At 41.6% G+C, this 23,524-nt stretch overlaps 1 protein-coding gene across 3 annotated transcripts in view; it reads left to right on the forward strand.

Annotated features, from left to right (window-relative positions):
• The window catches only part of ror1 (receptor tyrosine kinase-like orphan receptor 1), a 292,100-nt gene extending 284,913 nt beyond the window's left edge, over positions 1-7,187 (forward strand). For 2 of the 3 annotated variants that reach the window (XM_048602290.1, XM_048602292.1), the window contains exon 9: positions 4,049-7,187. In XM_048602290.1, the coding sequence (XP_048458247.1) occupies positions 4,049-5,476 (1,428 nt within the window). In that variant the 3' untranslated portion in view covers positions 5,477-7,187. The remainder of the gene's footprint in view (positions 1-4,048) is intronic. The other variant, XM_048602291.1, reaches the window with a different exon arrangement.
• The last annotated feature ends 16,337 nt before the right edge of the window (positions 7,188-23,524 follow it).

Raw genomic sequence — 23,524 nt, forward strand, 5'->3', positions numbered from 1 at the left:
CTAACCACAAACTGCCAATGGTTGATTCCACAGACATATGACAAATCACCTCATTCTAAATTCCTTGTTTTCTTTTCTATTCTTTTGGTTTTCAAACTCTGTGGTTTGGTGTCCTACATTCTCACCTCACACCAATTTTCCAATTTAACAATGACTAAATAAAATTGTTCATGCTAAGTGAGTTGATTTTAGGCAGGCTCACTGAGTTCATTCAGTATAAATATGTAATTGGCTCAATTTTATCTTAGGTTGGAACTGAGCTTCAGACTTCCCTAATCTGTATGACAAAGTGGACCTCTTTTATCACTGAACACGCAGAGACCTAAATAGCCACTTCCCTAGGTTCCACTGGATCATGTATTTGAGAGAACAGAGGACTGACCCTGTCCAGACATCTTTGAATGAGTCTGCAAAGAGACAGCAAGATTGTGCTGGTGGGAGCTGACTCACGTCCTCCTCCCTTTTGGGAAGGTCAAATACAGACCCGCATCAGGCAACTGTTGCTCAACAGTTGGGTCTCTACTCTTAGTGGTTTTCTACAATAAAACAGCAACATCTAAAGACTGCCTCAGCAGGAATGCAGTGTAACCTCATTGAAGACGGACAGTTGGAGGCTGAGATGGAATCCTGCAATGAGCAGAGTGTGAGGCTCAACTTGAAATGCATTTATCTCACTGTCTCCTACCCGAAGGTCCTGGAAATGATGTAAGAGATAAGGGCACATTTTAATGCCCTTGTTTGAGGTGAGAATGGAGGGGAACATTTATTTGGATGGTGTGGTTTTAGATGTGGGCCCCACTAACTTATCAGCACCACCCTGATTATGTCCAAGGGAGGAAGGTTAATCGGACAGTCTTCTTGCCCTGATGCTAATTGAGATGCTTAAGTTGGAACTAAAACTCACTTTCAGGGCTCATTCTGCTGCTGCAGTTGGTGGGTGGGGAGCCCAAACAACAAGCTCTTACTGGGTTTCTTTAAGGCTGAAGAAGCAGTGGGAGTCCCTTCTTCAGTGGTAATCATTGGCTGATCGAGGGACTCACAGTCAGGAAGATGGGGGGTGGGGTGGGGGGTAAGCTGTTGAGGGGAGAGGTGTGCTGACAACCACCCCAGCCATTTCCTCCAGCCTCCTGCCTTCTCCCCAGCCAGCAACTGCCCTGCCTGCAATGCCCTCATTCACCTTTGGCCTGGAGTCCCTCTGCCACCCTGGACTTCTGGTGAGTGCACTGCCAACCCCTGCTACCCCTTCAGGTGGCACTGCCTGCAATTGGAGAGCTGTCAGCCTCTGACCAATGACTATCATGGGGCAGAATTTCCAACCCCAGGCTCCTTGATCCTGGGAAAGGCCTGCTGCTGGCCATTTAAGTTCCTGATTGGCACTTACTTCGGTAGGCCCTTCCCAAAGAAAGCTTTCAGCAGCTCTTCAGCCTCTGTGGAAGGCTATTATTGCCTGGATTAATTTCTCACCAAATGATGGGATGCTGCCAGGAATTCAACTGAATGGTTCTTGGCAAGGGGCATAGGGGCAAGGGATTGAACTGACTGTGGCCAGACAAGGGAGGAAGGAAATCTCACCTGGGGGAGAGGAGACCCAAGAATTCTTTGATCATTAGGTTAAAAAAAGGCATCATGTTGCAACATCAGGTACATTTGGTACATGTATTATTGGTCTCGATTATAAATCCATGGACTTTGCCTGTCAAGTTTTAGGTTTTACGTCCTTCTTATAGTAACTGTATCCTCAATAACTCCCTAAATGCTGAAATAAGATTGATCTATACAATTTTTGGCAATTGTTTTTTTCACTCTGTTCCTCAGGGCCTGATTTATACTGGAATATGGTTCCATAGACACCGACAGCTCTCTGGTACCTCATTCAAACCCCATGGTAACAGTCAACAGAAAGTGTGGGCAGCCCATTTAACTATTAAAGCATAAACCTGACCTTCTTCCTCCCACGACAAAATAACATGCATTCTAGTGGGAACAATTGGATAATAAAGCATGTTCTTGACAGCTTTCTGTTTTCCCCCATTTCCCATCACAGAAGGTGATGGTAGCAGCTCACAGTTGCTTCAGCTGGAATGAGCTCACTTAGCACACACTGAGTGATGTCTAAGGTCCTTCCTGGACTGTAGGTCTCATCTTTATACCACTTATCTGCAGGACTGAGGATTAGCTCTCTACCACTTTGTTTTGTCGGATAGGTAAAAGAGAAGAAAAGTTTTTGTGAATTAAAGGTATGCATGGAAAGTTTTAATTTCAGTATTTGAAAAAAAGAATTTAGGAAGGTCCAGTGAACAGAACACAGAAGGAATATGGTCACTTTAATTGTTTTTTTTTTGAAACGTGGTAAATGAAACCCAGACTTGCCTGGTACTTAACATAAGTGGCTTTTTAAGAAAGAGGGAAAGAAAATGCGGAAATCTGGCATGTCTGGAGTCAGTTGTTTTTTTTTCCATTGGGCTCAGTTTATCTTGGCTGAGAACCGAGCGTGTATCTTACATTTGCTGTACAGTTTGGTCGTCTCACTACAAGACCAGTCTGTCAAACAAAGACAAGCAGATTTATAGCCTCCTGTCGTGTTACAAGCTTTCCTGAAACTCCAAAGTTATGGCTCCTCTTTTCTCTTTTGATTGTCACCCAGTCTTGGTGCAAAGAGACAAAACTAAAATCCACCCAGAGTCATGCAGAGGTCAATTTTCTTTTATTACTCGGTGTATAATATAGTGTATGTCAGTTTAAAACAACCTTGCCCTTGAGGATTTGCTCTTAATACAGACCATCTGTGCATTTATAATGAAACTTTATTTCCTGCCATTGCCATGCAATGCATGGGTTCGTTTTTCAAATCTATTGCAGCTTTGGAAGTATTTTAGTGGTGTTTATTAAGTGGTAGAATCCACAGTGTATTCTAAAACAAGATCCTGAATTATGAGGTGCTGTAAGAAGCACAGAACGTATTTTTCATTTTTTGAAAAAAAAGTCACATTACAGGTTAGTTTTATGCAGGCTACTTTGGAAAAACCTGCACAAGTCATGAGAGAGGTTAACGCCTGTGCTTTCTTTTCTCTTTTTCCTGATGGCACAGCATTCCTGAATAAAACGTCAGCTTCATAAGGGTAAAATTTCCAACTGCACACTCCTAGCACAGTGTCTCAACCTACGCAGATCAGGAAAGTGTGTGTGTGTGACTCCCAACATGCCTCCTGTTTGCTTAAACGATTGGAACATTGTGTGCTGTTAGTGTCCTTGTTCTGAGGTGCCCCTCTGACAAGTGAGGGTATGTGCAGTAAGAAAATACAACCTCCAATGTTTTCAAGAGAAATCAATATTTTATTTGAAGTAGTATAGTAGTTCTTTTAGTTCCCGTGTCATGAATGGAGTGGAGGGCTTATCTTTTTCAAAATACTTAGTAGCTGTTTTCTGTTCTCGTTTAAAATTTGGCATAGTCATTGCAGCCACCTAAATTGACTCGGTAGGTAAAAATCAATACTGGGAGTTAAACTGCATCATACAGACCAGCATTGTCCTGGGAAATTCTTGGCCTTTGCTGAGACAGCTATTCCTAATGGGGGTTATTGTAATTTTTTAGTGACTCCAGGGAACAGAAAAATGAACCAAGTTTTCCCTCTCCTGATCCTGTCTGCAGATGTGATCATAGGCATCAAATGAGGATGGGATTTGGCTCTGATGTTATGTAATATTCTGATGAGGCAAACAATTTGGACTTATAGTTGGCCACTTAAGGGTAAGGTATGATGGGATATCAGTGCAACAATTAGTGTAATTTGAATGGCAAAAGAAATAAATAAATTAGCATAGTTTGGGGACATATTTGTTGCAGATTTTCATTTTACTATTTTAGGTCAAATATCTCATATGTTGCATTCATGGTATGAAACAAACCACTCATTAAATAATTTACCAAAGTACCTAAAATAGACTTATTAAGCTTATATTATCAATGAACCAATTCATATATAATTTGTTTTGAATTTTGTTTGACGTTATTGATCCCAAACCTTATAATCTGTTTTCATTCATCCAGCAGTGTAAAGCTAAGGAGCTGCCTCTCTCTGCTGTACGGTTTATGGAAGAATTAGGAGAGTGCGCCTTTGGGAAAATCTACAAAGGTCATCTTTACCTTCCAGGAATGGACCATGCCCAACTCGTTGCTATAAAGACCCTGAAAGACTTCAGTAACCCCCAGCTTTGGGCAGAGTTCCAGCAGGAGGCATCTCTGATGTCAGAGTTGCATCACCCCAATGTCGTCTGCCTCCTTGGGGTGGTGACACAGGAACAACCAGTGTGCATGCTCTTTGAGTACATGAACCATGGTGACCTTCATGAATTTCTCATCATGCGATCACCCCATTCTGACGTCGGCTGCAGCAGTGATGAAGATGGAACTGTTAAATCTAGCCTGGACCACGCTGATTTTTTGCACATCTCCATACAGATAGCAACTGGAATGGAATACCTATCTAGCCATTATTTTGTTCACAAAGACCTTGCAGCACGTAACATTATTATTGGAGAACAACTGCGAGTGAAGATATCCGATCTTGGCCTTTCAAGAGAGATATATGCAGCTGATTATTACAGAGTGCAAAATAAATCCCTCCTCCCAATTCGCTGGATGCCCCCTGAAGCTATACTGTTTGGGAAGTTTTCCAGTGATTCAGATATTTGGTCTTTTGGTGTGGTTCTATGGGAGATTTTTAGTTTTGGACTGCAGCCATATTATGGATTTTCTAATCAAGAGGTAATAGAAATGATACGGAAGAGGCAGTTACTTCCATGCCCAGAAGATTGTCCTCCTAGAATGTATGATTTAATGACCGAAACTTGGCACGAGATCCCAGCCAGAAGACCACGATTTAAGGATATTCATGCCAGGCTGAGGTCCTGGGAAGGCCTTTCAAGTCATACCAGTTCTACAACACCATCTGGAGGGAATGCCACAACCCAGACAACATCTCTCAGTGCAAGCCCAGTTAGTAATCTCAGTAACCCAAGGTATCCTATACACATATATCAAGCACAGGGTCTACCTCAGACCCAAATTGGAGGCCTAATTGGTCCATCAATAGCGCAGCATCAGAGATTCATCCAAGTTAACAGTTATCCTGTACCAGCAGGGTTTGCTGCCTACACAGCGACCCACTATCAACAAGGGCCACCAAGAATGATTCCGCATGGTCCGCCGCCAAAGAGCCGATCACCTAGCAGCGGGAGTGGATCAACAAGCACTGGCCATGTGACAAGCTTGCCTTCCTCAGGATCAAATCATGATGCAAACACTCCATTGCTATCTCATCATCTATCCATGTCAAGCCATCCTAGCGGAACCAGTGTGCCAATCTTTGCACATATGTCCCACAAAACAATGCAAATGGACCCAATACAGACAACACTACTGGGGGACAGTGATGGCCAATTGGGAAATGAATCTGTTATCAGGGCAGAATTGTAATATATATATATATATATTCTTAGAACTTTTTTCTACAGTTTTTATAATTATGTATAATCTGATTTTAGAAAGAAAATAGGGAACGAAAAGAAGATTTATTTACATGACAACGCATTAGTGAAGCTTTAGCTGTCAGCCACCTATGATCATCTTCCTGACCAAACTGTGAAAAAGTACTTTTCTGCACTATTGCAGCAAATATTTTTCCCCTTATTTCCTGCCATCTTATCCTGAAGGTACTTTTTTTCTGGTTGCATGGTACAAAACTCTGTCTGTTTTAAGTGGCCATTCATCATGTGTGAACCTGCCCTCTGTTTGACAATAGAGGAGCTCATTACTGTGACCTCCATGCTCAAGTGATGTCTGCACAGTCACTCGCTCTTCAGCAAACATCACTGAGTAGTCATTAGCAGCAATAACCTTAATTAATATTATTTTCCTCTCTTGCATATTCTAGAATACTGAGACCAGTTGTTGTGTTCTAACTGCTGGCTGAGATGAGGATAGGAAAGGCAGTTCAGGTCTGTAAGTCTCAGTACCATACTGAGAACTGTACCTTTACCCATTAGACCTTTCAGAGAACTGTGGCAATTTTGTTTTGAATTAATGATCTTTTTTCAGCTATTTGTTGTTCTGTGAGGAGAATTAACTCCACCACACAAGTGAATAATATGTGAGAGTTTGATGAAAAGAAGTTACATACCCAGTAACAAGTGTGATATTTCAGAGGAAAGCTTAATTTTCTAACAAAGTACAAAAACAAATAACATTCTGTGGACATTTTTTGAAGCGAGTATGCCTCCTTTTGTAAACAGATCTCTGAAATGTCCAGTTCTATAAGCTTTCTCCCAGCAAAACTGAATTGAACTTTCACAAAATTCACAGGTTCTGGTAAAATACGAATGGTGACATTGGTAAAAGAATATAACTGTAACATATATCTGGTTTAAGCCACATTTTAAATTAGAATTTAAATTTATATAAATAGTAAGTAAATTTCACTTATATTTGTTGCTATGCAACTATTTAATATAAATTGGTTCAAAATGCAAGCTTTTTGAAGACAATCAACTTTTTTCGTCGGGGAGAATTGAGTTTGGTAGATCAATTTGATGAATGAATTGAGGGAAGAGGGGGAGTTGTGAGGACTAACATTCTTTGAAATGTTATTGAAATTGATGCTGAAGGAAAGGTATGTCAGAGAATATTGTAGCTTGTCATAAAACACATTGAGGAAACTCTTTTCCTTAATTTCATGTATCTAAGCATCTGGGCTACAAAGATAATCCAGATGAACTTCAACTTGCTCCATTACGAAGAACTGGACATTTTTTTTTGCTTGAGTAAGTGAACTGCTGTGTCATGCAGTCACTGAGGATGTATAATTCTTTTAGAATGGAAACATAACCAAACTAGCAATACCAACTCCTAGTGTGATTTGTCCTTCTGGGAGATGTTTTCATGTTCAAAACCACTTCCTACAAATAACTTGTGATGAGGTGTGCTTTAATCTTGTTTTATCTGTTGTATGTATATTTTATTAGGACACAGCCTTGTTGATTTGTTTGTAACCAGAAGACCAGCATCAATGGAATGGCTAGTATTCGATGTGGTTATATTGTAACAGGACTTATTTCTCCACAAATGTTTTTTGCACAAAATGTTTTTAATTGTTTTGTATGAAGAACTTCAAATACATCCCTGCATTGTATCCTTGGTGTATTTTACTGCTGCATTCACATGAGTTGCATTATTAATTTCCATGGTAAATTGTGACCAGATTACCACTACATTCATAATGGGGACTTCTTTATAGCTTCAGGAGCAAATGAACTATGTTTTGTGCTGCTGAATTATGGTTACTTGGAAAGCTGTGGCATAACCCTCATTTAAACAGGAACTGTAGAAAATATCTTCACATACATGGTGGTCAGAATGAGGAATTCTCTGCCATAAATCTTGCGGAAATAGAGTTCTTAAAGGGGGAATAATACAGCTATATGAGGAGTAAGTAGGGTAACTGAAGTGGATTAAGTATCTTGTAGAGAAACCCATTGGTTCCAGTGTCCAAACAGCCAGTTCCTGTCCTGTAAAATTGTATGATTATGATTTGTTACACTTGGCCTTGGAGCTGTTGGCCTAGGAGAAAAGTTAGTCATGGTTTTCTATTCCTGTACATGACCTAATATATGACAGGGTCCATACTTGGCTGCGATGATACATACTGTCTGAGACTCACATATGCAGAATGATTACTGACACCCAAGGCTCTTTGCACATTGAACACTTTTACTAGTGTTAGCCTGAGGCCAAACATTGGAGGTTAAAGAAAGTGATGATTGCAGCCAAATATACTCCCTCTACCACACCACCTCATTAAAAGAATACTGAATCCATAAGAACATTGAGTAAATGGAGACAGAAACCAACAGAGGCTAAAGTCCTACACAAAGAATCTATAAAAAAAAATCCTTTAATGCAGGGTTAAAACATGATGGAAGGTAAATCATCAGAAGAACATCAACACTGAGCTGAGGAAAAATGTTTTAGGAGAGATTGTTAAAGCTTGGTTATACAGGAGAGTTCCAAAAAGTAGATGTAGGGAAGGAATTTTGGAGTTAGGACCTAGATGCCTGAAGGCATGGTCACCAATGATGTAAAAGGAAATGGTGGATATAGAAGGGGCCAAAGCTGGAGGGACACAGAACTCTGAATTCCAGACTTTTATTCAGTGAACTTAAATTTCACTGGCAGGGCAAGATAGGGGTGTAGTTTGAGAAATGCGAACCTATGCATTTGCTTGGAATACTACTCCAGTGACATTACTCTACTCCACCACATGACCTATCCATTAAACCATTTGGGTAGTACTTGACTGCAACAAGAAGTATAAATAAGGTTCAAGTTTGCCTTAGCAAGGGAAGGTTTGTAAAACAGAATAATTTTTATTCCACATTACACACAATGGTATTTGAATCATGGAATACCAAACATTATTTGAAATGTTGTTCTGATCACACATCGTCGGAACATGGTACAGGGAACAGGATTCTAATTTGTACAAAGAGGTAAAGAAGTTAAGAAGTAAAGAAGTTCTTTGAAAATGCTTTTGAAATTCAATGAAAGTTGGAATTTTTGAGATGATGAAGATATTTCAGAGGGTCACTCCAGACGAGTTGCTCACTACGGTGAGCTGCTGTACATATAGGATTGACAAGTTAAAGTATGGCTGTTCAGGCTAACAACTATAGTCATTTAAAAGAATTTGCTGAAGTGTTATTAGAGATGACCAATGACACTGACAACGTAGATAATTCGACAGAAGAGAGAAGCTTTGTTGAATGTCAGAGTGACAACGTGCACTTACACATGTCTGTATAATGTGGAGCTTTGGTACAAAGACTAAGTCTTTTTGATCACAAGGCTTGTGAATCTCTCCTCTTTCTGCCTGCCACATGTTGGAAGAATTTGGAGATTGATATTCAACCTGTTGGCCAGATTATGAGCATCTTCCTTGGTCATCAAGCCCTGTGGTGGAAATTGAAACTAAAGTTCCTGGTTATGAGGCAGGGATGTTACCCACCGAGCCACAAGATTTCCATAAAATGTGTAGACGAGAGTTATTAAAAGGAGACTGTGCTCCTGGTGCATGGAGCTATATTAGTCGGGAATACATATTAGGAATTGAGGGACACACCCCACATTATCTTCTATTCATTACAGTTTGTGGAGGTTTTACACAGGGAATGTTTGTGGGGGACTTGGCAGCATGCCCTTCTTGATTTCAATTTACTACAGTTATTACGTAGAAATCTTTTTTGTAAACCTGAATTCACAAAGTGTTCCTCTCTGATTATTTTACTTTCTACATCACATAACATAAGTAAATCTGGCTGGGCTATTTTGCCTCCCAGCCGCTATTCAACTCATCGGTACTCCTGGGCAGTATAAAATATCATCTCTCTAATGCCAACACCTTGTCTTCAATTGAATCCTGAAATGTTGACAACCATTTCTGGAACTACAATCTCTGAAATTAATCCAGCCTTGCTTCAGAATGCGCATGTTTGCTTTCTGCTGAATGAATTTAGAACTCAATTTTTTTCTTTATCTTCAATTTCCTGTAAAAGTATTTTCTAATTCTGGTTACTTTTATGTCATCTGTACTGTAGTCTATTCCTCCAAACCCCACCCTCGTTGCCACTGCTTCCACATAATTTTGAATTAAGTAAATGGTTCCTTTGCAAAACGTCTGTGAATGTCCAACCTACCACCATCTTTCACTTGTACATCAGACCCGTTTCAGTGCACCCTTATGGGAAATTTGTTATCTTACAAGCAGTAAACGTAAATGTAATATGGATACATTACAAACTCAACAATGTGTTCCAATAGAAATTGTGAATTAAATTCCAAACAAATACATTAGAATAAACAAACTTGGACTTCCTCATGCATGGCGAAGAGAGAATATGATGGAGTCTGTCAGAATATTCAATTGTTAGTGATCAATGACATACCAGGAGAAGTTCAACCACAAGATTCGCATGGAATGGCGAGTGGGAGGGAGTTGGGATTGTGTGCGTGAGTGAGTGTAAACGGCCTTAGTAGGAGGATCTCAGGCAGCTGCTTCCCAAAGTTGGTAGCTTGGATACACTTTCCTGTTGAAGACTTGTGCAAGAACATCTATTCCTGCCTGATAAGGTCTTGTGAGCAGCATTTGCTCGTGTGCAATATACCTAAGGCATCACACTTAATATGTAACGCATTTCTCACATTTACATCTGATTTGTCAAATATCAGATACAAATGATGACTATGGAGGTCAGAAACTAGAAAATATTAAGTTAAAAAAAGAATTATGCCAATCACAAATTCTGAAGACTATTAATCAAAAATTGCAAGTCAGCAAACAGTTACCAAAAAACAAGGCAGAAAAGAAACTAGTGAAATTCCAGTGCTGTTGAAATTTTCTTCTGTCGTTATCTTTTTTAATACAAAATAAAGGCAAAATACAAATTGCCTGAATCCATGCTGCCTAATAAGCATTAAAAACTGCAAAAGATACTTATCAGTAAAAATGCATGTGCCAGCAGCATATAAAGAAAGTATGAGATATATTTGAGGGAATTATAGAGGTTAGGGATAGGGATATTGACAGAAAAAGTGAAAGAGAAGCAAAAGTGAATTTTTAAAATGCCAAATATGTATATAGATAATTTCCTTACTAGGTTTTGTTTTCACAAACGATAATACATTGAGAGGAGATACCCACATGGAAATTTCATCTGTATTTAATTCATTGTGGCTAAATCTCAATGGCTAGGGAATTAGAGAAAGCCTTCCATCCAGTCTCAGAAATGTAAAATAAAATTCACTAGAGAAACTAGGAAGCTACAGAAAAGATAAACAAAAGAGGAAAGAAAGGCAACGTATAATGAAGCAAGATCTTTGCCCATCATATCTTAATTTGCTACTGATGATTCCAGGCATCTAACCCCTGTGTTAGTTGAGGTGTGGAGTTGGCGTTAATTGATCATTGCCCAATATCTGATGGATATGTCGAAGGAAGACAGAGTTGGATACAATCATGTTGTTCTTGACAATCAAAATGTCTGCCACAACTTGCTGCATAGAATCACAAATAAAGAAAGCCATACTTGAACAAAATACCAGATGGCAGCCAGTACCTGTGGAACTGTATTCTGGTGATGAGTCTGGAAAGGAGGTAAGGTTTTGGTGGTTTTTGCACTCCTGCCTGTAGTGCTGCATCATTGAAGGCAAGAGACCACTGAGTAAATCAGGCATGTTAAAGAATATAAAGTTGGCAGAGCAGTGTTGTGGGTACCAAGCTAACTTCAGTAATATTACAGAGGCACCAATTAATGGGATTGCTGAAGGGGACCTTTTGTAGCGCAGATATAGAGTCCATATCCCTAGACCGAGAGACCCAGGTTCAACTCACACCTACTCCAGAGGTGTGTAATAAAATCTCTGTTAATTTTTTTTTAAAAATTTTAAAAAAGGAGTGCTGAACATTGCTGAAAGATTGGGCAAAGTACTTCAGGCATGCTGTGATAGTCATAATGCAAGAAAATAATCAAATCAGCTTCTTTCACCAAGAAATCCTGGACATGATAAAAATGAATTAAATAAAGGCCTATATAAAGCAATTTTTACAACCTCAGTTATCACAAGTTACTTAATTGCCAAAAAATATTTTCAAAGTGTAATCATTATTGTCATGCAGGAAATACGGCAGGTAATTGGGACACACTAGCCCCGCAAGTAACGATGTATTAATGACCAGACAATCTGTTTTGTGACATCGATTGAAGGATACATTTTGTTCAGGACGACGGAGATAATTCATTGCTCTACTTCGAAACAGGACCACATCACATCTACTTCCGAGGGTAGACAAGGCATTGGCTTAAAATCTTGTTTGAAAGACTGTGGTGGAAACTTATAGGAATGTGAGCAACATGGACAATGGCAAGATTAATGGCAGAATCAGATGAGAAGTCTGGCGAGTTCTATCTCAGCATCAGGAGCAATTCACTCCACTTTTTATGCATTTGCCAAGCAGTGAGGAGAGTTTCTCACTAGGCAGCGGAGAGTTTACGAGTAGAGGGATTATAGCTTGTTACACATCATATTAATGCTGCAACTTGCCTCATTAATATTCAGCTTCCCTTCTTACCAGTCATGCCAAACAAGTTATTTGCCAAAAAGTCTCGACATGGAAGTCAGAGCGCATACCTGGCAACATCAGCTTGCCACAGGCTACGTACAATCAACCTACATGTTGGATGCCATGCGCCAAGTTCTCAGGGCATGCTCCGTGGGCACCAGCTACATGCACACCACGTCTATGGACATTGGCATCTGACGTGTGTCAACTTCTAACAAACCCCATGGCACATCTCCAATCAACTCACAGGATGGTTCTGCACTTAACCGTCAGCCAGAGATACAGGGCTTACAATACTGCTGTCTTGGTCATGATTGTCAGCAGGCATCAGTCATATCAGGGGGTCCCAGCACAGTAAGTCAAGGCCAGCTAGCGATACTAGCCTAGGGACTTGGTAACAGCCAGACTTGCTCGGGGTGCTCAGTGTCAGAATCCACTTCACATAAAGAGTGAGGAGCTGAATATCAGGCAGCCCACCACCTGTTTGGACTCTTTCTACCCATTTGGGGCTGTTTTCCTCCTGGAATGAGAGAGAGGCAGGTATTAAAGGAGAGGACAGTGGGCAGCACAGCTGGGTGCAGGTGGTGAGGTGTCCTGAGTGAGTGAGTAGGCAGCGCAGACAGCATGCAAGGTTAATGGTGTTGGAGTTTGGATTGGGTGACAGTAAGTGAGGGTGAATGTAACAGGCAACAGTGAGTGTGGTAGAGCATGAGCCTTGGTGAGAGATAGGTACAGTAGTACAGAGAGAAAGTCTGTGAGGTACAAGATAGAAGATGGTGGCACTTATCTTGGCAGACTAAAGAAAGACATTGACCATCTTCCTGTACAGCTGGATATTCTTCCAGATGGCTGAGACCACACTGACTCAGGTGGCAAACTCGGACCAGGTTGGCAAAGTCTGATGTCACAGCCTCCACTGCTGGTCCTGGGGGAAGAGGATGTCCCACCACCACACCATCCCAACTAGCAGGACATCTGGCTCACTGCCCACACAGTGGGGTGCGAATTTCCCCATCTTCCATGTCCAGGGCAAATGTCAACAGCAGTGTCCGGACTGACCAGGCTGGACCAGGTGCACAATGGGCTTTTAAAGATGATGCGAGTGCGAGAGATGCTAATTGTTTGCCATATATTCACTGAGTGGAGAGATGTTTGGGAACAGCTCGTGGTATAATTGGGATAAAGTCAAATATAAAGGACACCATCAGGGCAGAGTAGGTGGTTAATGAGGCACATTTGGTAAGATACAGTGAGAAATCTCGCTGAGACTCCGTGAAAATCCCTCCGAAAGACTCAACGTAACTCAATGCGCACTTTACCAAAAAAAATGCAAGATCCAGCTCAGCATTTCCTACAGTGTTGCATTCCCTCAGCCTTGCCTGGAAGTATCAGCCTAGATCTTTTTCTAGACTTCGACACAAATTTCTAAATTGAAACTTTTGAGGAAGATTGAATCCTTCCTCTAAAAGATCAATCAATCATTTTCAATTACCTTTCAGATGTAATTTAGCAGTCCTCAAATAACTGCTGTCTTTGTGAATGCATTTTTAACTGTACAAAGAAGAATTACATCAGGTCCTCTTGTATTTACCAAAGTAGACTGCAATTTTATACATGGAAATAGGTTTGGTGCAAAGTTGAGGTCAGGATTTATTATTTTGACCTTAACTATGAATTTCCTTTTGATTTTCTTTCTGAAAGCCAACTAAGGATTTTCTCCAACTTAAAGTTAGTTTCAACATAAACTGAACACATTCTCTCGTCATCATTTGATATTGTTCTCTAACTGGTTTATTGGGTTAGATATACACCACAAGATCCCAGGTTCAATTCATCATGTAAGCAACATTCATTATGCCACATTGGATTACAGTCTCCTTGAAATGGATAGTACAAATATCTGTCAGGGTTCTCCACTCCTGATCACTATCCATCAACTTTTTTTGGATTGCATCTTTGCTTGGCAAAGACCAGATTAACTGTGATCTCCCCCATCTCTGAGACCTTCCTAACTCTCACGTAAAAGCATTCCAAAATTCCATTACTCAGTGATGAAGAATAGTTCCTTTTGAATGTGGAGCCTGTCCCGTTGAGAAATACAGTCAGCATTTTAATGGTGTGAGAAAATAGGGTGGGAGGAGGACAAGGTAGAAGGCCACAAACACAATTAAAATTTGTTTTGCTTTAAAGCTGCTGACAGCTTCATTGGTTAAAATGCAATCTAGTCTTATTATCTGCTTCCTGTTCCATTTAGTTATCGCTGTCACTGTGCACCAGATGTATGTCATCACCCTGCAGTTCACTGGGGTTAGCAAAAATATTAAAGTACAATTAATGTTACTGTCAACAGGATTCACGTTGGAATCCATGCAATCAGGTTTTCTGAAAGTCACAGATGATCCAGTGATTAATGAGCAAGTGAGGAAGGACAAGAGAAGCTTAGTGAAACAGTGAGGTGAAATTTCCCAGGGAACAGGGCGTGGGCTTATGTATGTGAGAAAGTAATGCCTGCTGAAATTAACATCAGGTCAATGTTATCCTGCTTGCTCCCTGGTTTTTGTGGTCTGAAGGTAGATGGAGAACTCTCCCACCCTACCCTCCTATGTTTAAATTACGATTTTGACGGTATTTAAAAAGTCAATTTTAAACTGTTTAAAACTCTAATTTCTTGATTTCCATTGATAACCAGGGGACATGCAATCCCATCTTTTTCAAGAAGAAAACCCTAAAAAGTATTAACATAAAAACATTGTACCATTTAAGAAAAGACTTTGTGAGAATGAAACTGTGTTCTCTAGTCCAAACCTCTCCCACAAGGGAAAACAACATCTCTGCATCCACCCTACCAAGGCCTCGAAGAACCTAATGTGTTTCAATAAAGTCTCCTGTCATTCTTCTAAACTCCAATGGATATAACTTACTCAAACTCTCCTCATAAGAAATTCCCTCCGTACCCAGAATCAACCTGTTGAACTTTCTCTGACTGCCTCAATATCCACTTATCTTTCTTAGATAAGGACACCAAGCCAACCTAGTGGTGGAAGCGAGTACAATTCCATCATTTCAAAAATATTTAGACAGGGACATGGATGGGATAAGTATGAAGGGATATGGAACAAACACAAGCTAATGGGATTAGTTTAAATTATGGAAACTGGGTGTTATGGGCAAGTTGGGCAGAAGGGCCCTGCTGTTTCCCTGCTGTAGACCTGTATGACTCTATGACTATTCCAGCTGTGGTCTAACTAGTGCCTTGTCAGATACAATTCCAGAGGTGTAAATAACTTGAGTGCTGTGCAAAAGTAACTATGCTTCATGTTTAAACTGAGTGAGAGATTGAAGAATATGGAGGTCTTTAACATCAAAGATGAACCTGACCTCATCTGAAATGCCCATGTTCCAAATAGCTGCACCCTCTAGCCAAGCTATTCCAGTACAATGTTGATATTTGCATCCACTTGACAATGTGGAAAGTTGCCTTGGTAAATGCTATCCTTATAAAGCTGGACAAATTCAATCCAGTTGACTGTCAGTTAGTGAGGTGGTCAGCACCATTCAGTCTTCATCAATCTGCATGGGCTGAGCACACCAATCACCATCCTCACACTGTGCCAACACGTTCACCTCCTCATTTCCAGCTGCTGCTATGTATCGAGCTTGGAGGTCCATGCAGCTCCTGGAGAAATTGGAGGGAACCCAAATGGGTCTGCACCCAAATGCAGAAAGACTTAAGGTTGCAATCTTGTGGAGGCAACACGGCTCTTGACTCCTAGTTGGAGAGAGCGCAAGAAAGCCACATTATTTCTTTTAAGGAAGCCTCGCCACACCTTTTTCCACTTAGGCAGTTGCCAGGTCAGAGCTGAGACTTTTCCTAAGATCAAGGACCCCAGGGCAGAGCTCCTGTCTGCTGACAAGGTCCACTAGGGAGGACGTGGCTAGTAGGCAGTTTCCCTAGCCTGGGACCATTGTTGGATCCAGTGATGGTGGGACAGGGGTTGCTGGGGACAGCTTCAGCACCAGAGATTATCAGTGCCCTCCTCCCTGTTGATGGCAAATCCCTCAATCATACACTAAGTGCCTTTGAGTGAGGGCCCTCACATGAGCCAGGTTTGCACAGGTTTGCTTATTGTGCTCCCATACAGGAAGCCCATCACTTACCCCAGGGTTAATACCAGCAGAGGTGAGATGAGCTCCTTAAATGAACATTAACTGCCATTAGAAGGGCTATTGGCATTGAGGCAAAAGGCTGTCCATGTGTCTTCCGGCCATGGATTTCATTGGGTAGAGTCACAAAGGTGATGGGGCTCCACCCAATAATCTCCTATTCCAGTAAATGCCTCTTCCATGGGGAAGGACATGGGATTTCATCCAAGACCAACAATCAGACCTATGATGATTAATGACAAGTAACAATTGGTCCGAACAATTGTCAGGCAATGACCATTTCTAACAAAACACCGTATAACCATCTCTCTTCAATATTCAACAGCATTACAATCACTGAATCACCACTGTCAACATCCTGGCAGTTACTATTGACCAGAAACTGGACTTGTTCAGCCATATAAATACTGTGACTATATAAGCTGGTCAGAGGCTGGGAATTCTGAACATTAAAGTACCTCATGACCTCTCAAAGCATGTATACCATTTACAAGGCACAAGTCAGAGGTATGATGGTACACTCTTCACTTTTTTGGATGAGTGCAGCTCCAACAACTCTCAACACCAACCAGGATAAAGCACTCCAACCGTAGCTTGCACCATTCACTGCACAGTGGCAACAGCTTGTACCATCTATAAGATGCACTGCAGCAACTCACCAACCGTCCTTCAACATCTCCTTCTGAATTTGTAACATCCACCGTTTTAAAGGACAAGCACAACAAATACGTGGAAACACCACCACGTGCAAGTTCCCCTCCAAGCCACACACCGTCCTGACTTGGAATACCTCCTCATTACTGCTGGGGTAAAAACCTGACACCATCTTCCTGGTAGAACCTGGGATGCATCTGCAGCACATGGAATCTGCACATGGAAGCTCTCCCCAGCAACCCTTGTCCCACCATCACTGCATCCAGCGATGGCCCCAGGCCGGGGAAACTGCCTACTAGCCACTGCCTCTCTACAAGCATTGGCATTCAATAAACCTTGTCAACAGACAGGATCTGGTAGAACCTGGGATGCAAGGACAGCACTAGTTCAAGAAGACAACTCACCACCACCTTCTCAAGGACAACAAGCTACAGTTCATCCCATGAATGATTAAAAAGGAAAAGTTTCCCATGCAGGTTACTGAGTAGCAATGAGGAGCAAGACCTTTGATTGATGTTTCCCTCTCTTCCCCATAGGCAATAAGATCAATTGATCAAAAGACCTATTACTATTCCTGCTGACATCAGCTAATTCAGCACAACCATGGATCAAAGTTGCAAACTCCCTGCTTTGTACAAAGGAGTTTCACATTAGAAAGTGCATTCATCCATCAAACCGAAGAGTGCTCATTGTCCATCATTTAAAAGACTCTTCGATTTCTACTTAAATAGAAAAATCAACTCAGAGATCTAAATGCTTTGAACTACTGTCCTTTTGTCATTCTTCTGTAGCAATAATACTGTGTTACAAAAATGGGTTTAAATTAATATTGCAATCATGAAACAAAGTTTAAAGATGCTTTAATTTCTAAATAGGTCTAATTTACATGACAATTTTTACATTATTAATTTTACATTGGAAATCATTCGATGTTATTTGATATTTCTTTCTGTGTGTTCCTAGTGGTCATGCAACATTTAAATTGTTCCCTTGTCTCGAGTTTCTGCAAGTACGACAATGTATTGCTGTATGTGCCAGCTTTGAAACACCTTTCAACCTCCTTAAAATGGTTAGTTCATTCACTTTACATGATGGATTTGGGTTATTGCTCATATTGATCAGACATTTCTGCAATCATTGTCTTCAACGTCGAAAGACCAAATCCCAAAGTAACAATTGATTTGGACAAGACTCTCACAATGGAACTTCTGTTGAATCAGTCAACAGAAATTGCTAAAGGGCTGCAGGAGAATCTAAGTGTCTGTCTTGGTATTACAAGGTGAGCACTGTTAGACAACCCATTTCAGAAAGTAACTTACGAGCGCTAATTTATCTGCAACTCACTTAATCTCACCCACTACATAAATTCTCCTCCTTATTCAGGTGGAAATATCAACATCTCTCCATTTTCCTGTCGTTAATTCCTTACTGTTCCCATATCCTAATTTTGTCAAACCCTGAAAAGATCTCACAATGCCCAAAAATTACTTTTCCCTCAGCTCTCTTATTAAATCAAATTTGAAACTGTCAGGTGACTCCCTGGTCTCAGGCCTCCATCCAATATTTCAATTCTGCCATCGTGTATTTGCAAAATTTCTCCCTCAACTATGCATTTGACACTCTCATTCTGATAAGATCATTCATTGCAATGTTGTCCTCAATTTCACCCCAATAAATTCTGAGAGTTGCAAATTTAAGTACATCTGCTCAATGAATGGTCAGGCAGTTATTATCAGAAAAACAGAGTTCTGCAGATGCTGGAAATAAAAACTAAAAGTAAAAATGCTGGAAATACTCAGCAGAACAGATTATATTTGTGGAGAAAGAAACAAATTCAGTGTTTCAGGCTGATAACCTTTCAAGGAAACTGGGAAAAGGTCATTGGATTTGAGCAAGAGGTGGATGGGACAAGGACAAAGGAGGATTTGTGATAGGATGGAGGACAGGAGAGATTGAATGCTCAGAGGGTTACTCATCCACAAAATAGTGATGGGACAAGAGAAGATGTGCCTGGAACAGATATGCTGATGTCTGAAGTCAAAAATAAGACAAAAGTCAAAACAGGCAAAGAAAATTAAAAGGATGGGGGTCGGGAGTGAGGGACAGGGGACAATCCTTGTTCGAGAGAGAAGACATCTCAGAAAAGCTGGTGGGGATACTTACCTATTTGTCAGGTCTGTTTCTAACCATATTAATACCCTTTTGCTTCTCATTAATTTTTATAACATGGTACAACGGATTCAACCTTGAAATACCCATGAAAGAACATTTGCAAGTACAACACCAGACTAGCTACTTAAAAGTGCATATTCGCGATAACTTTTCTTCCTTGGTATGATGTTTGCATGGTTACGGATGAAAAATCACCAACAATGTCTTTTAAGAGGTGTATTTTGTCTTGGGTTTGTTATGAAAAAGACTGAAACAGTGATGTTCAAAGCGAATAGAGTAAACAGCTGGTCAGGCCTTGATTTTTCTTAAGTTGGAACAATAGAAGCAGTCTGAATGGGTGGGATCAAGCTCCCACAGAACCAGGACTTTTAGTTTTAGATTTCTGCAGTTGCTGGGGCCTTGAAGTTGGATGTGGAAGCTATTTTTCCTCTTTCTGTTAAGTCTATCAAAAATCATTTTGCAGCTACATTTTGTTCTTCAACCTCAACTTATTTGATGAGGATTTCTATTAAAATTCCAACCTTCATGTCTCAGCATCACCTGTGTTTACAGATTTCTATATACTACTTGGCATTCCTCACACCAGGAGTAGATGGGAAGCTGTCGGAGGGTGGAGCAGCAGCACAGAGTGAGTATAAACCTACCGGAGCTCAGGGATTGTGGCCTAGTTGGCGGGAAGCTGTCAGAGGGTGGAGGAGCAGCACAGAGTGAGTATAAAACTACCGGAGCTTGGGGATCGCGGCCTAGTCGGCAGGAAGCTGTCGGAGGAAGGAGGAGCAGCACAGAGTGAATATAAACCTACCGGAGCTCGGGGAACATGGCCTAGTTGGAGGGAAGCTGTAGGAGGAGGGAGGAGCAGCACAGAGTGAGTATAAAACTACCGGAGCTCAGGGATCGCAGCCTAGTCGGCAGGAAGCTGTTGGAGGAAGGAGGAGCAGCACAGAGTGAATATAAACCTACCGGAGCTCGGGGAACATGGCCTAGTTGGAGGGAAGCTGTAGGAGGAGGGAGGAGCAGCACACAGTGAGTATAAACCTACCGGAACTCGGGGAACATGGCCTAGTTGGCTGGAAGCTGTCGGAGGATGGGGGAGCAGCACAGAGTGAGTATAAACCTACCGGAGCCTGGGGAATGTGGCCTAGTTGGTGGGAAGCTGTTAGAGGGCGGAGGAGCAACACAGAGTGAGTGTAAACTTACCGGAGCTCGGTGATCATGGCCTAGTCAGCAGGAAGCTGTCGGAGGGCGGAGGAGCAGCACAGAGTGAGTATAAACCCACCGGAGCTTGGGGCACATTGTAGCTGCGAAAGAAAACTGGAGTGACGTCACTGGGAAGCTGTGACCTGATTGGCTGGTAAGGAATCTGCACTAAATTTGAACAAAAACACAGCAATGAAGTATCAATAAATTTTAATTAACTCAATAAAGTAATTAACTATGTAGAAATGGCTGGACAGGTGATGTGTTATAGTTGTATGATGTGGGAGCTGGCTGATCCCATTGCAAACTGCAGTGATCACATCTGCAACAAGTGCTGGTTGCATGAGGAACTTCGGCTCAGAGTTGATGAGCTGGAACCTGAGTTTCAAACACTGCGGCACATCCAGGAGGGGGAGAAGTACTTGAACGTTGTGTTTCAGGAGGCAGTCACGCCTGGTAGATTAAGTATTTCAAATTTGGTCAGTGGCCAGGGACAGCAGAATGTGACTGTAAACGAGGCAGGTCGAGGGATCCTGCAGTCAGGCACAGAGCAGCCTCAGCTCTTGACCTTGACCAACAGGTACGAGGTACTTGCTCCCTGTGTGGATAAGGAAAAGTGCTGCAAGGAGGATGAGCCAACTGACCACTTCACTGTGGTACAGGTAGCCAATTCAAGAGGGGGGAAGCAAAAAGACAAGTGGTAGTTGTAGGGGATTCTATAATTAGTGAAATAGGTAGTATCCTTTGTAAGCAGGATCAAGAGTCCCACATGGTGTCAGGGTAAGGGATATCTCTGACCGGCCTGAAAGGATATTAGAGCGGGAGAGGGAGGATCTAGTTGTTGTGGTCCGCATCGGAACAAACAACATAGGCAAGACTAGAAAAGAGGACCTGTTCAGGGATTATCAGGAGCTGGGAATGAAATTAAAGAACAGGTCCTCAAGGGTTATAATCTCCAGATTACTGCCCAAGCCATGTGCAAATTGGCATAGGGACACAAGAACAAGGAAGTAAACACGTGGCTAAAAGAGTGGTGCGGGAAAGAGGGGTCCCTTTTCATGGGGCACTGGCATCAGTACTGAAACAGGAGGGATCTGTACTGCTGGGACGGTCTCCACCTGAACCGAACTGGGACCAATGTTCTAGCAAAAAAGTGTAAATAGATGGTCAATATGACCTTAAACTAGAAACTGTGGGTGGGGTAGGGAAGGGTAAAACTTCCCCACAGTGGGGAACAAAGCAGCAGGCTAACATCTGTCGTGGTGGATTCAACTACATGGAAAAATATGAAAAAAGTTACAGGAAAGGAAGACTCAGGAAAGGTTATTAAAGTCTCCAGCACAGACACAAATAGGACAGAGTGTTTGGAGAGGGTTAGGAATCAAACTTCAAGCACAATGGATAAACGAGTGACAATGAGAAGAGAGACGGTTAGTACTGGACTGAAGATGTTATATCCGAATGCACGCAGTACAAGAAATAAGGTAAATGAGCTTGTGGCGCAGATCGAAATTGGCAGGTATGACGTGATGGGCATCATGGAGACATGGCTGCAAGGGGATCAGGATTGAGAGCTGAATATCCAGGGATATACATTCTTTCGAAAAGATAGGCAAGTGGGCACAGGGGGAGAGGTCGCCTTATTAGTAAGAAATGAACTTAAATCAACAGTAAGAAACAAAGAAGGATCAGATGATGTAGAATCTGTGTGGATAGAGCTGAGGAACCACAAAAGTAAAAAAAAAATAGATGGAATTATGTACAGGCCTCCAAACAGTAGTCAGGAGCTGAAGCACATTATACACCAAGAGATCGAAAAGGTGTGTAAGAAAGGCAAAGTTACGGTGACCATGGGGGATTTCAATATGCAGGTGGACTGGGAAAATCAGGTTGGTAGTGGATTGCAAGTAAAGGAATTTGTGGAATGTCTACAAGATGGCTTTTTGGAGCAGCTTGTGGTGGACCCCACTAGGAAACAGGCAATACTGGATTTAGTGTTGTGCAATGAGGCAGACTTGATAAGGGGGCTTAAGATGAAGGAACCCTTAGGAGGCAGTGATCATGATATGATTGAGCTTCCTCTGCAATTTGAGAAGGAGAAGATAGAATCGGAGGTAATGGTATTATAGCTAAATAAAGGCAACTACAGAGGCATGAGGGAGGAGCTGGGCAAAATTGACTGGGAGAGGAGCCTGGCAGGAAAGACAGTGGAACAGCATTGGCAGGAGTATTTAGGAGTAATTCAGGAGACACAGCAAAAATTCATCCCTAGGAAAATGATGCATGGTACAGGGATGATGAGGTAACCATGGCTGACTATGGAAGTCAGGGAGAACATAAAAGCAAAAGAGAAAGCATAAAATGTGGTGAAGGGCAGTGGGAAACCAGAGGACTGGGAAGTTTACAAAGACCAACAGAGGGCAACAAAAAAAGAAATGAGGAGAGAGAAGATTAAATATTAGGGTAAGCTAGCCAGTAAAATAAAGGAGGACTGTAAGAGTTTCTTTAGGGCAAAAGAGAGGCAAAAGTGGACATTGTACTGCTGGAAAATGATGCTGGAGAGATAGCAGTGGGGTACAAGGAAATGGCTGAGGAACTGAATAATTACTTTGCGTCAGTCTTAACAGTGGAAGTTACGAGTGAAAGCTCAAAAATTCAAGAGAGTCAGGGGACAGAGTTGAGCATGGTGGCCATTACCAAGGAGAAGGTGCTAGAAAAACTGAATGGCTTGATGGTGGATAAATCAACAGGACCACATGGATTACACCCCAGAGTTCTGAAGGAGATAGCTGAAGAGATAGTGGAGGCATTAATGGTGATCTTTCAGGAATCGCTAGAGTCAGGGAAGGTCTCAGAGGACTGGAAAATTGTTAACATGACACCTCTGTTTAAAAAGGGAGTAAGACAAAAGACTGAAAATTACAGGCCGATTGGCCTAATCTTGGTCGTGGGTAAGATTTTGGAGTCCACTGTAAAGGATGAGATTTCTGAATATTTGGAAGTGTATAGTAAAATAGGGCATAGTCAGCATGTTTTCCTCAAGGGGAGGTCATGCCTGACAAATCTGCTGAATTATTTGAGGAAATAACGAGCAGGTTAGACCAAGGAGAGCCAATGGATGTATTCTACTTGGACTTCCAGAAGGCCTTTGACAAGGTGCTGCACAG

Source organism: Rhincodon typus, chromosome 10, assembly GCF_021869965.1.
Source record: "Rhincodon typus isolate 14 chromosome 10, sRhiTyp1.1, whole genome shotgun sequence".
NCBI classification, from domain to species: Eukaryota; Metazoa; Chordata; class Chondrichthyes; order Orectolobiformes; family Rhincodontidae; genus Rhincodon; species Rhincodon typus.